The 16,385-nt window shown below is 47.5% G+C and overlaps 1 protein-coding gene across 5 annotated transcripts in view; it reads left to right on the forward strand.

Annotated features, from left to right (window-relative positions):
• The window catches only part of LOC129475949 (nuclear RNA export factor 2-like), a 49,649-nt gene extending 33,482 nt beyond the window's left edge, over nt 1-16,167 (forward strand). For 4 of the 5 annotated variants that reach the window (XM_063635197.1, XM_063635194.1, XM_063635198.1 and 1 more), the window contains 19 exons: nt 6,374-6,563; nt 6,791-6,941; nt 7,249-7,332; nt 7,444-7,548; nt 7,664-7,744; nt 7,902-7,971; nt 8,128-8,216; nt 8,337-8,444; nt 8,621-8,730; nt 10,439-10,475; nt 10,857-10,925; nt 11,012-11,067; nt 11,208-11,315; nt 11,436-11,494; nt 11,638-11,753; nt 11,849-11,891; nt 12,509-12,581; nt 13,116-13,298; nt 15,917-16,167. In XM_063635197.1, the coding sequence (XP_063491267.1) occupies nt 6,374-6,563; nt 6,791-6,941; nt 7,249-7,332; nt 7,444-7,548; nt 7,664-7,744; nt 7,902-7,971; nt 8,128-8,216; nt 8,337-8,444; nt 8,621-8,730; nt 10,439-10,475; nt 10,857-10,925; nt 11,012-11,067; nt 11,208-11,315; nt 11,436-11,494; nt 11,638-11,753; nt 11,849-11,891; nt 12,509-12,581; nt 13,116-13,298; nt 15,917-16,040 (1,856 nt within the window). In that variant the 3' untranslated portion in view covers nt 16,041-16,167. Of the gene's footprint in view, nt 1-6,373; nt 6,564-6,790; nt 6,942-7,248; nt 7,333-7,443; nt 7,549-7,663; nt 7,745-7,901; nt 7,972-8,127; nt 8,217-8,336; nt 8,445-8,620; nt 8,731-10,438; nt 10,476-10,856; nt 10,926-11,011; nt 11,068-11,207; nt 11,316-11,435; nt 11,495-11,637; nt 11,754-11,848; nt 11,892-12,508; nt 12,582-13,115; nt 13,299-15,709; nt 15,771-15,916 lie in introns of all 5 variants that reach the window. The other variant, XM_063635195.1, reaches the window with a different exon arrangement.
• Nucleotides 16,168-16,385: the final 218 nt, after the last annotated feature.

The following is a 16,385-nucleotide window of genomic DNA, read 5'->3' on the forward strand; positions in this document are numbered from 1 at the left end:
CAGAGCAAGGTATGGATTAAAGCTAAGTGTCTGTGAGTCCAGGGCTGATTCAGCAGTGGAGCTTCCTCTGCAGAAGACAGCCACAACCCAGGATCAGCAAGGAAGGGATGGCACAAACTCAGCAAATCCAATAATTGGCACTGAGGGAACAGAAAAAGTGGAAGAGGCTGAAACAGACATTAAGATAATATTTCCCCAGAGAGACAAAGGAGGGACAAAGGATGAAATTGTGTCTATTATAAAAGAATAGAAGACTGCCCAAGAAAGATGGCTTTTTGAAGGCAAGGATCTCCTTTCACTTCCTCCTGAGACTTCATTAAAACAACATCAAAGGTGAACAAATTATGGTATATCCATCAAGGGGCTTTTACTCAGCAAGGAAAAGTCAAGAACATGGATGGGTCTCAGAAACATTATGCCGAGTTACAGAAGCCAGACCCAAAGGGGTACAGCATGTACGAGTCCATTTGTGTGAAGTCCTAGAACAGGAAGACGAATATATAGTAACTGAAAGTATATCAATGTTTGCATGGAGCCAAGGGATGAAGAGGAGATCAACTGGAAACCTTTTGGGTTGTGTTATATGTTCTATATCTTGATTGAAGTGGTAGCTAGCCCTAATCTCTGATTTTTACATATAAGGAACCTGGGATCAGGAGAAGTTGAATGAGTCGTCGAAAGTGAGGTTAGCTTATTAATCAGAGAGAAGATATTCACACCTGATTATCAGTAATAAACGGTTTCCATTATGCTGTATGTGGGTCTGCAGGAAAAGTGCTTCTCCCCAAGCACTTGACAAAACCCTGACCCAGCCATAAACATCCTCTTATACAAGTATAAAGCGTAGGTGTGAAAGTATAACGATTCTGCATTCCAGCCACCTACTTCTACACATGGTTGACATTCTCACGTGTCCCTTTACCCGACTTGTTTGTGTTTATATTTACAAATGAAAACATAACTTTTCATTAATATTTTCTTCTGAGGAATCATACTGTAACATACAGTTTTATAACCTGACTTTGTTTTTCTTTCCCTTTGTATCATGTGGTGTGACGAGTATTCTACCTTGTTGCTTATAGTCTGCCACTGAAACCTGGAACATTTCTTGCATAATAATACATTTTTTTTCCTGAAAGATCGGAAACGGGAACTTAAGCTCCCTACTGAATCCTTCCAAATAACCTGTTTCATGCTCTGAGCTTTCTATTTTGGTTGCCTTAATCCGTATGTCAGATGATTCCCCACTGGAGCCGGGGCTGCCCTGTTTTACTACTGCCGCTTTGTAAAATACATCAATAGCTGACATGGCAACCGGATGCCACACACTCATCTCTTTTCCTTGTCATTTCCAGGAGGTCTAATAACAACGAATGCAACTAACACGTATTTCTCCCTCAATAAACGCCAGATGTTGTACTAAGTTCTCGACATAGTAATAGACAACTTATTTATAGTGCTTGTTAGGTCACGGGCATTTCTCCAGGTGCTTTTCACGTATTTTCATGTGTTAACTCACTTAATTTTTACAGTAGCCCATGAGGTAGAAACTGTTACTATCTTTGAGTTAGGGGGAAAACAAGCAAAAAGAACTTGAGTCACAGCGAGGTCAGTTAGTTGCCTTGGATCCTAGAGTTTAGCACCAGGATTGAAGTCCTGATGGATCTGACCTCGAATCCTAGGCCCATAACCAATAATGTGCGACTCTGTGTCAAGGCTGAAATGAGCGGTACGACAGGGCCCACTCAAAGTCTGCTGGGCAATGGTGGGTGTGGTTTCTGGAACCGATGTCCCGACTCCAGCCTTCTGTCCAAGAGACTCATCATTGCACACTGTTGCCCTATACCGTCTCTCCTTTTTACGGACTGTGTGAGAACTGTTTCTCTGGTGTTCAACTTGAAGTGAAGTAACAGGGACAGACAAGATGTACATGGACAGGAAGGAAGGAGGGTTTTCAGAGGGGAGCATATCACCAGGATGAATTCAGTTCCCTGGAGGCGTTTTCAATGTGTGTTTCTTTGTCTTCTCTGTACTCACCCTCTTCTTTCTGACCCACACATCCATCCCTTGACCTTTTCACCCTGTATGCCAGGTACTCATGCCCCTTCCTTGCCATGTCTACTTCATTGCAAGGGCAGTCATTTCTACTTCTGCCTTTGACAATATCAGCCACTGTCTGGTCCCGTCATCCTTCTGTCCCAAAGAACCTGTAAAGCACAGCCGTATAATTATATGTATATATTTAGACAGAGAGTGGTTTATGTAATAAATTCGAAAAGTGAAATGTCTGGATCAAAGTGTAAGAATGACTTCTGAATGGTTAGGCATATTGCAGAAAATTACATTTAAAGTTAATATTGTTATGTGTGAATTTTGCTCGTTAGTTGATGCAGTTTCTTCCTAGCCTCGATGGTCTTTACAATTTGGCATGATTTTGCAGTGGCTGGTACCGGTCGTTCCTTTCCGTGTTTAGTGCTTCCTTCAGGAGCTCTTTGAGGGCAGGCCTGGTGGTGACAAAATCTCTCAGCATTTGCTTGTCTGTAAAGGATTTTATTTCTCCTTCACTTATGAAGCTTAGTTTGGCTGGATATGAAATTCTGGGTTGAAAGTTCTTTTCTTTAAGAATGTTGAATATTGGCCCCCACTCTCTTCTGGCTTGTAGAGTTTCTGCCGAGAGATCCGCTGTTAGTCTGATGGGCTTCCCTTTGTGGGTAACCTGACCTTTCTCTCTGGCTGCTCTTAACATTTTTTTTTTTTTTTTCATTTCAACTTTGGTGAATGTGACAATTATGTCGACTCACACACGGTTAGTGGAAGTGTGTATTGGTGTAAATATCATTGAAAATCCTCACGAAAATATCACTTTATGCTTAAAAGTACTCATGTGCTTCTCCTGGGAAACTGTAGAGCGGGGACTCAAAATCTTAAACCCACTTTGAAGCCCTGGCTGTGTTCCACTGGGTTTTTTGGCCACCCCCGCTGGGGGTGCTCTGTAACCCTGGTCAACCTGTGGATATTGTTCCATTACTTTTGTGTACAGGGAACTCTCTTACTTTCTTATTTTAAAACTATCAGTTCAAATATCAAAACACCGAGAGGTAAAAAAGAAAAAAAGCACTAAAAAGCATATTTTGAACAAGAAACAAAATTTGGCCATATGTAATACATAACACACGAAAAGAAATGTGCAGTGGGATCCAGTGTTGTGTGGCAATGTGTTTACCAACATGATTCGGAGTACATGTATCTGTAACCTAATTGTAGAAGCATGTAATACAAAACGCTAATACTTGCTCGCATGGGCAACACGGACACGCAGACCACACATCCTTCCCTTTCTCTGAGACGGAGATGATGCTTCCTGTCTGCCACAAGGCTGAGTGAACACAACATGCCTGTAGGTCCAGAGCATTCTTCCTACAGAGACCAGATGTCCAGAAAGCTCTGTCTGCTGGATTCAGGGAACGCCTCTCCTCCTTTCTGTCAGCACTATTTGCAAAAGCCTCCTTCTCTGAGATCTTCAAAGCTGCAGTTCTAGCCACAGTCTGCAGGGAGGTACTTAGTTCTATTTCTAAGGATACATTAATGAAAAAATATTAATGTTGCAGAAGAAAAAATGAATTTGTCCTAGTTTTGCAGGCAGGTTATGAAGTAGTGCTGCAGCCCGAATAGCTCTGGAATGAATATAAATAGAGGTCGGTAGAAATGGTTCAGATGGATGTATTCTCAAAAGTGGTTTTGTCGATGATCCCAAACCTACATCAAATGCATTCATTTAACAATTATTAATTAGGCCCTTATTCTATGCCAGACACTACCAGCCCAAAGTGACTCCTAATCGGAAAACCCGTGGCCCAAACAGATTACACCCATGTGGTCCCAGACAAAGATCTCCACCTTATCCAAGACACCTGTTTCCCACCCCAACAGGAGTGACTAGCACAAAACATCGTCCCTGGCCTGCTCACAAAAAAATCTGTCAATGAGACCTGAAAGCTTGCCATTTAAGGGAGAACGAGTGCAGTCTCTGGAGGAGCACTCAGGGTATAGAGGCAGACCAATATACGTGAGGACATAATTCCTGTTCTGCCACTTACCTGGCTGGGAAATGTACCTGACATCTGTGAACCGAATATTCATGATCTGAAAAGGGACTGTGGATAGAATTCTCATGGGATTTCTGTGAGGAGGTCAAGAGAAACCTAGTGAGTCTGCCCAACACTGAGCAGATGTTGGTTGCCACTGGACAAGGGTTGGTTTTCTTCTTATCCCGTTCTTTCCCTGCCATAGCAGGGATGCTGATGCCATGCACTCAGTGGCATGGCAGTGATGTAGGCAGAATTCCAAACTAGCACAGGAAGTACCAGTAGGAATGCATGTGATATCATAAAGGTTACTCACTACTATGTCTGTGTGGGGGGATCAGCCAGTACATGGTGGGGCTTGAGGGGAAACCCAGGCGGTCTGGGTGAGAAGTACTAGCTGCTTTATAATACTCTTGACATCGCCTGTAATTCTGGCAGCACAACTGCGAGACAGGGATTGTGCTGAGATGCCAGAGTTCAGCAAGTGGATGTGCACCTGTGTGTGTTTTGTCTCCGGCATCTCTCTCTGTCCGATCCCTCTGTGGCTTTTTATCACATGTGCTCTCTTCCAACACAAGGCCTTGCCTGAGGCTGTGGCTGTAGCTGTTGGCTAGCTTACACTTTTACACCTTCTTCCCCTCAGTGACGTTATTTGTGAAGTAATGTGTGTTCTCAAAAATGACTCTGACTCTTCCTGTGCTCCATATATTGACCGTGTGCCCTTAACCCTCACTTTAGTCTTTGATTTTTTTCCCTTTCATTTATGGACTTTCATGAAAGTGAGTTGGTTTCTGGACATCCTCCAAATTTCACCAATAGGGGTCTTCGTTGTTGTTGTTGTTGTTGTTGTTGTTGTTGTTGAGTAGTGTTATGGACTCATAACTTTTTAACATACTGATGGGCTCCAAACCCCGGTTAAAGGATTTTGAGTAAACGAATGACAAGATTTGACTTACACCTTAAAAAATCACTCTGCCTCCTGTGTTGAAAATAGATGGTAGGGGAGTCAAGGGCAAAAGCAGAAGGACAACTTGAAGGCAGCATAATCCAGGAGACAGATGTCGGTGACCTGGCCAGGGTAGGTAGCAATGGAGGGGGTGAGAAGTGGCCAGACTCTGGATATATTTTAAAGGTAGAGCCAAGAGAAGATACATGCATCCTGATGGGTTGGATGTAGAGTGTGAGAGAAAGAGAGCACTCCAGCCCCACTTTCAAGTTGTGGGGACCAAGCATCAGGAATGTCTAGGTCAGATGCTCTGCCCACATTTAATTTCACTTCTAATGGCACACAGGGAAAGTCCCAGCAGTCGAGAGGAGCAGGACTGTCCTGACAGTGGGTCACACACACTGAAAGCAATGACGCCCCCTACAGAAGTTCATCTGAGGCCTGGCCATAATCAGTACATTGCAGAGAGGTCAACAGTGACCGAAATTTTATTCATAAGAGTGCCCTGAGACAAGGTGTACATTTTGAAATTGGTTGAGGTCTGTTTGACGATGGTCCAGGAGATGGTCTACCTTCGTGAATGCTACAAGACAGTAGAGGGGGAAAAAAAAAATACATGCTCTGTTTTTGTTGTTGGGTACAGTGTGTCGGGTACGGTGTTTTATTTATGTCATTTAGATCCTGTTACTGTAGTGGTTTTCAGTATCTGCTGATTTTCTTTCCAGTAATTCTGTCACTTGCTTAGAAAGAGTTGTGTCTTGGGCTGAAAGCATTTCGGGCTGGGCAAAAAGAAAGCTTGCTCTGGATATTTCAAACTCAGTATTGTTGAGGGCAAGGCTGGAGGCAGGAGGGCAGCTTGGGAAGCTGTTACATCAGACCCACCTGTCATTAAAGCTTGTACTGCACCGGCAAAGAAGTATAGCTTGCTGATTGTTCACAGAATGCATTTGGGGATTGGATTTGGGAGGCGCGAGAGAGCTTGTCTCCCAGGTGTTGGTGTGGTTGTTAGATTAGAGAAGGCTGAGGGAAGGCAAGATGAGGACCCCTTCCAGGTGTGTGGCTGGTATCTAGTCTAACCCAGGGACACACGCACCTCTGTTCTTTATAATTCCTGCTCCATTTCTTAAGAGGTTCAACACAGTTGCTTCCTCTCCCAAGATTCCTCCCCTGATTGTGCCACCTGTGAGATAAGGCTCTTGTATCTGGACAGGCAGAGGAGTTTGTTTTCTGGGGCTTATGTGGCGGGTTGGCACTTTGCTAGCCCTACCATGGAGTTAGCTCACGACATGGTACATGGTAAGTGGACCATTGATGTGTCTCAAACTTGTCTTTTTGTTCTCAGCTGCAGAATGCCATGACCGTGGTAGCACTTTTCAAGGAAGAAAGAAAGGTGGGAGTTCTTTCCGGGATAATTTTGACGGGAGGAACTGTCATTATGAACATGGTGGGTATGAGCGCCCGCCTTCACACTGCCAGGAGAATGATGGAAGCATGGAGATGAGGGATGTCCACAAGGACCAACAACTAAGACAGTAAGTGACCAGGCAGCCTGCTTTGCACGCAGCAGCCCCCGGGACTGTGCGACCCTTTCATTCTCTGTGGTCTTCCTTTTCTTCTCTCATTAGAGAACTGAAGAATGCTGGGAGTGGAACAGTGGCTGAGCAATCCTAACTGTAGCCCTGGCGTCAGTGAGTCGAGCATGTATAGAAGACTTTCTTAGATTTAATGGATACCCACCTTCTCTCCTTCTTCCCCACAGCACTCCTTATAGCATCCGACGCGAAAGAGGAATGAAATGGCATAGTGAAGACGAAATCCGTTTTACCACGTGGAGAAATACAAAACCTCCAAAGAGAAAAATGAGGCAGAACACACAGGATGGATACACAAGGAACTGGTTCAAGGTCACAGTGAGTATCTTGGTGGGGTCTGCATTAGGTAGACTATTCTGGAACCTGATAGAAGGAAGACCACTTAAAACACCCTAGGTTGATTATTTGGAGGAGAGCTTCGGAATGGGGGGAAAGGGAGTTTAGGGCATCCATAGTTGGCACAAAAATAAGAAATCATGTCAGTGGTCCTTTCTTTAGAAGTCTAAGCTAAGTAGAAGGTTGGAAAAAAAAAAGAAAAAAAAAAACCCAGCTGGTTGGTTCTGTTCTCCATCCTTAGTTCCATGTTGTCTCTCCCTTCCCTCCTATTTCTTCTTTTTACCCTTAGATTCCTTACGGGATAAAGTATGACAAGGCATGGCTAATGAATTCAATCCGGAGCCATTGCAGTGACCCCTTCACTCCGGTTGATGTAAGAGAGGATGGCGAAGCCAGATGAGTGGGCACGGGGGACGGGGAGAGGCCTGGCTCAGCAGGGGCCATTGGCCTCTGACGCTGTTGCTCTTGCCTTCACTCCCTGTAGTTCCACTACGTCCGAAATCGGGCATGCTTCTTTGTCCAGGATGCTAGTGCTGCCTCCGCATTGAAGGATGTCAGTTATAAGATTTGTGATGACGAGAACCAAAAGGTGCGTGCCGAGGGCATTCCCTGTACTTAGTCTCTGGGCAGGAGGACAGGCCAGGGGGCTGGTCATCCTCTTTGGGATGAGAGGTCCTGGTACTTAGCACCCTGCCTTCCTGCAGATATGTATATTTGTCAATCATTCTACTGCGCCCTACTCTGTGAAGAATAAGTTGAAGCCAGGCCAAATGGAGATGCTAAAGGTAATACAGACTCAAGGATCATTGTATGCCCGCTTCCTGGACCCACCACTTCTTCCCCTGGCCCCCTCTTTCCCTGTCACCACCGCCACCACCGCCGCCACCACCACCACCACCACCAGAGCCTCAGAGCCTCTTGTCTTCATCTCTATCTCTGCAGCTGACCATGAACAAACGGTACAATGTCTCCCAGCAAGCTCTTGATCTCCAGAATCTCCGCTTTGACCCAGGTAAGGCTGACAGCAACAATTCTAAGACAAGCAGGGGCAGAGAGGTCTGCCTAGGAGGGAGACTTAGGAATGGCAATTTACAGAGGGGTTGGCGCTGGCTCTGGTCCAGCCAGGGCCCTCCCAGCCTTCTGATGCCCTTCTCTTGGCTTCTTCAAGACTTGATGGGCCGTGACATTGATATAATCCTGAATCGAAGAAACTGCATGGCTGCCACCCTGAAGATCATTGAAAGAAATTTCCCTGAGGTGAAGCCTTAGGCTCAGTGCTGGTATTTAGTTAGAGGGGTGGAAGAGATAAGGTGGAGGGAAGATTTGTCTCTGAGGCCCAAGATAGTAGCCGCCCCTCTAACTCTTCTTGACCCAAAGCTGTTGTCTTTGAACTTGTGCAACAACAAACTGTACCAGCTGGATGGCCTTTCTGACATTATAGAGAAGGCTCCCAAAGTCAAGACCCTGAACCTCTCCAAAAATAAGGTGAGAAGGGGGAGCCAGATCAACTTTGGGTGGAGGGCAGGACACATCAGGATAGTGGCAACAGACAGGCAGTGGTACCTGTGGGTGACCGTGAGGACTGGGGGAATTCGGAACCCAAGGTTCCAGGTGTCTCTCTTTCCCTGGCCCTCCTTCAGTTTCCTCCCCATCTTTCTTAGCTGGAGTCGGTGTGGGAGTTGGGCAAGGTGAAAGGGCTGAAGCTCAAAGAGCTATGGCTAGAAGGGAACCCCTTGTGCAACACCTTCTCGGACCAGTGCGCCTATGTAAGGTCAGTGGCAACCCCTGTCGCCCTTCCTGGGCACCTTTGCTCCCTGGGTGACTGAGCTGTGTCTGAAGGTGCCCTTCTGCAGGAAGAAGCAGCCTTGGTCCTCCGGGAGGACCACAAACCCCCCTCCTACACACACACACACACACGCACACACACACACACACACACACACACAGTCCTCTCTCTGTGTCACTCACTCATCTGTGCTTAGAGGTCTCCTTTCCTTCCTCTGACATGGTCCCTTTTTCACCTGCTCTGGGGTGTGTTTCCCGCCTGTCTCCACCAAGCCTCCTCCAGTGCACCCTCTGTGAGTGTGCTCCAGGAAGTGGGGCTCCCCCATCTCCCCAGGACCAGCAGTATTCAGATGCTGGTGCCCTGGACCGAGAAGAGTCCTTTAGTCCGGGGCCTCATGCTGAGACCGGCCTTCCTGCCTCCATGCTGAGATGGGGCTTCCCTCCCCTGTCCCGAGAGGGGTTCTCCTTCTCTTGCTCCAAAAAGGTCCCCCCACCTGTCCTGGGCTGGCATGGGGGCTTCCCTGCCCCATACTGAGGGCTGGGGCCCTGGGTGGCTGCTGTCATGCCATCTCTTCCTCTGGCCCAATGCCAGGAGCTGGGCCCTCCTTGGGGAGAAACCTGGGTTTCCTGAGTCAAGGGGCCAGAAGCGGGCCACGTTCCTGAGGCAGGAGTGGAAGGTAGAGGGCAGAGGAGGTTGAAGAGACAGAAGGACAGGCCTCTCAGGGCACTGCCCCTCCTTCCCTCCACACCTCACATCGTCCTGCCTGGGCCCTCAGAGGAGCCCTGGGTAGCCCGAGATGGGTAGCATTCCTCGGTCAAGGCGTCAGCAGAGGGGCACAGGAGTCAGGGACCCTCAGAAGAGAATGCAGTGGTCTGGAGAGGGGGGTCCCCAGACTCTGAACCCCATGCTGAGCTGGGGCCTGACTCTTCACTCCTCCCGGGAGAAGATCTCCTGTCCCCGTGGCTGCTCTGTTTCCCATGCCCAGCTCAGACTGGGCTCACACAGGTGAGAAAGGCTCCAGCTGCATCCAGTGGGCCCCAGCCCAACAGGCGCATGTTTTCCTTTCCTGCCTGGGTCCCCAGGGCCAGCCAGGGAGCAGTGAGGGAAAGGGCTGCAGCAGGGGAGCCCTTTTCTCCTCTATTCCCCCCTGAACTCCACCTCTGCGGTAGAGAGTCTTTCCCTTCCCTTGGCATTGCATCCTGTTTCTCCCTTGTCTCTCCTCTCCTACGTCTCACCCATCCGTCCCTCCCTACCTTCACCCCGTTTCTGTTGTCGTCCCCTCTGCCTTCCCCTTCCTGCCTCCTGAGTCCGGCCTCACTCACCTCCGTGTCCCAGCATCCTGGGCCGTCCCTAAGGGCTGACCTGGTCTTGGCCAGGGCCTGGTCAGGCAGGTTGATGGACAGCCAGTGAGGTAGCAGAGCCCTGGGCTGCCACCCCATTTCCTGCTCCCTGCAGAGCCTTCCAAGGGGGACTTGGGCAAAGGGGAGGGAGGGAGGGAAGAAGGGAGGGGAAGAAAGCCCTGGAGCCTGGGCTCCCAATGCTGCTTCTTGTGGCACTGGAGAAAAGGGAGTCAGGACAGTCTAGATGGAGGCTAACCGGGAGGAAGGAGAGGGAGGAGTGTGAGAGGGAGTGGAAGAGAGACTGTGCAACCCTGAACTGTCAGTCACTTCATTCAATTTTTGGTTTTGGACAGTGCCATCCGGGATTGTTTCCCCAAGTTGTTACGCCTGGTAAGTATGTATAATACCGTCATCATTGTCTCCTCTTACTCAAGAAAATGACCTCCACACCTGCCCTCAAGTCCTTTGGGTCTTGCCTAGATTACATGCTTGTATCAGACCCTCATCCATTTTACAGGCATGGATTCCTGAAAAAGACAAGAATATTCTCCCTGGAAAATATGTCCCCCCCGCCGCCCCCCCCCACACACACACACATTTGCATGTAATAGTAGAGATGTCCAGCACCCCATGAGAAAGCCACCCACTGGAATTTCCAGGGCCATTTCCCACCTGGCCTCTGATGCTTGTCTCCCTGGGCATGTTCATCTTATCGGTCATCCAGCTCCACCTCCTTGGTCTCCACTGCTGACTCCCTCTTTCCTTCTCCAGGACGGCCGAGAGTTATCCGCACCAGTGGTTGTTGACATTGACAGCTCTGAGACGATGAAACCCTGCAAGGTGAGGAAGAAGGACCAAGCAAGATTCGGGTTGCTGTAAGGGAGGCTTTGTCCACCGCATAGATCCAAATTGTCTTTTGATTTCAGCAAAACTTTACTGGATCTGAGACCCTAAAGCACTTAGTCCTGCAATTCCTGCAGCAGTGAGTATCCCTGGGACCATGAGGAAGGGGAGGGCTGAGACAGGCTGGGTCACCCGTGCACATGTCAGCTCATGGGAGTTTTCAAGTCTCATCTGGGACCCAGGCCACAGAGATAGCCTGTCCTCACTGCTTCCCCACAGGTATTACTCGATCTATGACTCTGGAGATCGACAGGGTCTCCTCGGTGCTTACCACAATGAGGCCTGCTTCTCCTTGGCTATTCCCTTCGACCCCAAGGACTCAGCCCCGTGAGTATCACGGCTCAGACCCTGCTCTGGGGCTGTGTGTCTCCCCAGCAGACACAGGCCAACTCCTGGAAATGCCCGCACTGGCCGGACCACCCACTCCTGCTCCTCTTTTTCTCCTAGGAACAGCTTGTGCAAGTACTTTGAGGATAGCAGGAATATGAAAGCACTCAAGGACCCCTGTAAGTGTGTGATGGGGAAGAGTGGACAAGGTAAGGGGGTGTGATGGGAACAATCACAGGGGCCAAGGACCAGGATGTGGCAGCCCCCCGCCCCGCCCCGCCCCGCCCACCCTGCCATTCCTTGCTTCTCCTCTCCTCTACAGACCTGAAGGGGGAACTGCTGAGGCGCACAAAACGTGACATTGTGGACTCCCTCAGTGCGTTGCCCAAAACTCATCATGACCTCAGCTCCTTCCTGGTGGACCTGTGGTGCCAGACGGTGAGCACCTGCTTCCTCCCTTGGGCAGGCCCAGAGAGCCAGAGGTGGGTAGGAGGTTAAGGAGGATCCTGAGCACCTGAGCGCTTCCTTTTCAGGAACGGATGCTCTGCTTTTCTGTCAATGGGGTTTTCAAGGAAGGTGAGTGTCTGTGTAGTCCCCTCCCCAGATCCGCCACTGCTCCCTCCCCCTGGCTGGGCTCCCTCTCAGAACTCCCCCAGCTTCCCTGCTTTCGTTCCATTCCTTTCCTTTCCTTCCTCTTCGTTCTTCCGTGTTTTCCCACCCCCACTCTGCCCTCAAACCACCCTGATCTGACCTAGGCCCATGCCTGTTTGCCCTGCACAGCTCAGGCGTGCGTTAAGGACACAGACTGTGGAGTTTGACAGCTCTCATCCCAGGTCCTTACTCTGTGAATTTGTGCTGGTTACTTAACCCTTCAGTTTCCTCATTTGCAAAACGGGGCTAATAATCTATCTTTTGGGCTACTGTGAAATAGGAATTAAGTGAACTTGTGGTTTTCACAGGGCCCCACACGATAGGGGCTCTGTCACTGGGAGCGGATTGTTCCTGTTGCTGCCCTTCCCATTCCTGCCACATCTGCCTGACTCCAAGTGAACAATTGTCCTGGTCTGCCCCCGCCCCCCCCCCCCCCCCCCCCGTTCTGTGTGAGTGTCAAGCAAGACTCTGACTGGGGATCACCGTGTGAGCATGTTAAAGCCTGTGCAACTCTAAGGTGGTGGTGTTTGTTGTCTTTGAAGTGGAAGGACAGTCTCAGGGTTCTGTTCTCGCCTTCACCCGGACCTTCATTGCTACCCCTGGCAGCAGTTCCAGGTTAGTGCTGTGTTGTGGGTGGGAGCACTCATCCAAGCTTGGGGCCAGCGTTGTGGAAATGTGGTGGGTGCAGTCCTCGGGGTGTTCTCAATATTGTGGAAGGCCGACAGGAAGATCCAAGGAGCAGTCTAGCCTAGTGTTTAAGAGTGTGGGCCCTGGAGTCAGAATACAGATTCTGTTCCTCACCCCAACACTCACAAACTGTGTGACCTTGATCAACTTATTCGACCACTCTGTGATTCAGTGCCTTTTTCTGAAAATTGGAATAAGACTATCCACTTCCTTGGGCTGTTGTACAGGGTAAATGCGTTGGGGTTGGATCTAAAAATCTAGTGAAGCTGGTAGACAGTCTCTCCAAAGGTGGACTCTGTGGGAGGGTTAGAGGGTACCAGCCAAAAAATCTGGGAGGCAGGCACAGTTAGGGATATGGAAGGAATTTGGTTGTTGAGTGGCAGTGGTTAAGAAGGATCCTGTTGTTGGGGGTGCGGAATTATCTACTTGTCCAGTTTGAGGGTGCATTTTTCTTTCCTCCAGTCTGTGCATCGTGAATGACGAGCTGTTTGTGAGGGATGCCAGCCCCCAGGAGACTCAGAGTGCCTTCTTCATCCCAGTGTCCACACTCTCCTCCAACTCTGAGCCCTCCCTCTCCCAGGAGCAGCAGGAAATGGTGCAGGCTTTCTCTGCCCAGTCTGGGATGAAACTGGAGTGGTCTCAGAAGTGAGTGCTGGGAGTACGTGGGGATGGGGGGAATTGGGACATCAGAGGAATGAGTAATGGAAACTCACATGCGATTTGGAAAAATAACTATCTGGATATTTTGCTTCCAAAAAAAGTGGGCCCATGGAAAAGGTATCATACTTTTATACTGGTATATGTAAATCTTTTTTTGAATGGCATAATGCCCAAATGACATTACCTTCCATTTGTAAAATCTGAAACAATCAACCACAACAAACTACTGATTAACCGGGTCAGCAAGGTTGAAAGATACAATATACAAAAATCATTTGTACTTCTATGTAGTTGCAATGGACAATCCAAAAAAATGAAATTAAGAAAATAAGTTCATCTACAGTAGCATCGAAAAGAATAAAGTATGTGGGAACAAATTTAAGAGAAGATGCGCAAATCTTATACTCTGAAATCTGCAAAACATTGCTGAAAAAAATTAAAGAAGACCTAAATACATGGAAAGGCATCCCACGTTCATAGATTGGAAGACTTAATATCATTAGGATGGCAGTACCACCCAGAACAATCTACAGATTCATTGCAGTCCCTGACAGAATCCCAACTGACTTCTTTGCAGAAATTGACAAGGTAATCCCAAAATTCATGTGGAAATGCAGTGGACCCCAAACAGCCAACACCATCTTGAAAGAGAAGAACAACGGTAGAAGACTCACACTTCCCCATTTCAGAACTTGCTACAAAACTACATTGATCAAGACTGTATGGTACCGACATAGGAACAGACGTGGGAATCAATGGAATATGATTGAGAGTCCACAGATAATCTCACATATTTATGTCCAGCTGATTATCACTCAGGGTGCTGAAAAAATCCAATGGAGAAAAAAAAATAGTCTTCTTAACAAATGGTGCTGGGAGAAGTGGATATCCACTTGCAAAACAATTAATTTTGACCCCTAACTCACATCATGTGCAAACACTGGCAGAAAATGGATCAATGACCTAAAATAAGAGCTAGAACTGTAAAACACTGTAAGTGTACATCTTCATTACCTTGAATTAGGCAACCATTTCTTTCCTATGAAACCAGAAGCACAAGCAACCAAAGAAAAAATAGGTAAATTGGACTTCATCTAAATTAAAAGCTTTTGTGCATCAGCAGACACTATCAAGAAAGCGGAAAACCGACTGATGGGAACAAGAGAAAATATTTGCAAATCACATTGCTGACAAGAAGAACCCTTACAACTCGACAACAAACAGACAAGCCACCCAATTAAAAAATGGGGAAATGATTTGAATAGACGTTTCTCCAAAGAAGATATACAAATGACCAAGAAGCGCGTGAAAATCTTCTCAACATCATTAGTCATTAGGGAAACGCATATCGAAACCACAGTGAGTTACCACTTCATACCCACTACGATAGCTTTAGTCCATAAAAGGAAACATTACAAATGTCGGTGAGAATGCAGAGAAATTGGAAATCTCATGCATTACTACTGGGAACATAAAATGGAGCAGTTGCTGGGGAAAAGATTTTGGCAATTCCTCAAAATCTTAAACTTGGAGTTACCACATGATCCAGTAATGCCACTCCTAAGTGTCTACCAAAAGAAATGAAAATATATGCCCATTCAACAACTTGCACATGAATTTCCGTAGTGGCATTGTTCCAAATAGCCAAAAAATGGAAACACGTCGATTGACCTTCAGCTGATGAATGGATAATGTGGTACATCCATGCGGTGGAATATTATTAGAATATTATTCATCCACAAAAAAGGATGTAGTTGTGATATATGCTATGACGTGGATGAACCCTGAAAACATTATGTGCTAAGTGAGAGCACCCAGTCACAAAAAGCCACATAATTATATGATTCCATTCATACGAAGTGTTCGGAATAGCCAGATCCGTAGAGACCGAAAGCAGAGTAGTGGTTGCCAAGATCTGGGGAAGAGGGAGAACAGGGAGTGATCTCTAACAGTTAAGGAGTTTCTTTTTGAGGTGATAAAAATAGTTTGGAATTAGATAGTTGTGATAGTTGCACAATCTTGTGAATAGACTTAAAAGCACTGAATTGTACACCTTAAAATGGTGACTGCTACAGTATGTGCATTATATCTCAATAAAAAAGAAACGTATTATTGAATTTCCACTTGTTATTTCTTGAACATCTTTCTTTATCAATATGTATTAAGCTCCCTTGTTCATTTGAATACCCCTATGTTTCTGATTTGAATTCTAGTGGGCATTAATGTCAGGGGTAGGCGTTTTGGTTTTCCCTAGGCCTTTTTTCATTGTTACAATAGTGCTCATATTGGTACATGTGACCCAGCAAAAAGGTAGCATAGATTCAGGGTGGCATTGCATAGTCAGCGTGTCTGTCCTGGGATAGTCATGGAGAGCACCTGTTCTTCTCCCACCGCAGGTGCCTTCAGGACAATGAGTGGAACTACACTAGAGCTGGCCAGGTCTTCACTATGTTCCAGGTGAGGTCTGGGAATCAAGTAGGTAAAAGACAGCTGTCTCTGGGTCGTCAGGAGGGCCAAGAAGATGGAGGCCGGGTAGTGTGGTGATGGAACCCAGGGCACCTGGCTCTACTAACATCCTGACTCCTTTTCTTTGCTTTCTCTAGACCGAGGGCAAGATCCCCGCGGAGGCCTTCAAGCAAATCTCCTGAGAGGAGCCCTTCGATGTCTTCTTTGTCTTCGTTCACATCCTCTTTGTTTCCTCTTTTCACCAGCCTAAGGCCTGGCTGACCAGGAAGCCAACGTTAACTTGCAGGCCACATGACATAACCATCCAAAGAGCCAGCTGCTCTGTGTATTTGCGCCACTCATGATCACCATTTTATTTTCATAATAAAGAGTGACGTTACACGTTGTACATTGTGTGCCCTGGATTGCTCTTCCCCTGCCCCAACCGTGAGCCAGCGGGGCCAGGGCTGAAAGCACTGCATCCCTGTTCATCCCTGGCTGGCCTTAGCAGATACACGAATCTGGCTTGCCTTCATAGGTAATTTTGTCAGTAAATCCTCATGAGAAAGGACACACGCTCCTTCCAGAGATTGGCCTTGAGAGACAGTGGGACTCTGTCAGATGCTC

This window comes from Symphalangus syndactylus, chromosome X (genome assembly GCF_028878055.3).
Source record: "Symphalangus syndactylus isolate Jambi chromosome X, NHGRI_mSymSyn1-v2.1_pri, whole genome shotgun sequence".
Taxonomy (NCBI): domain Eukaryota; kingdom Metazoa; phylum Chordata; class Mammalia; order Primates; family Hylobatidae; genus Symphalangus; species Symphalangus syndactylus.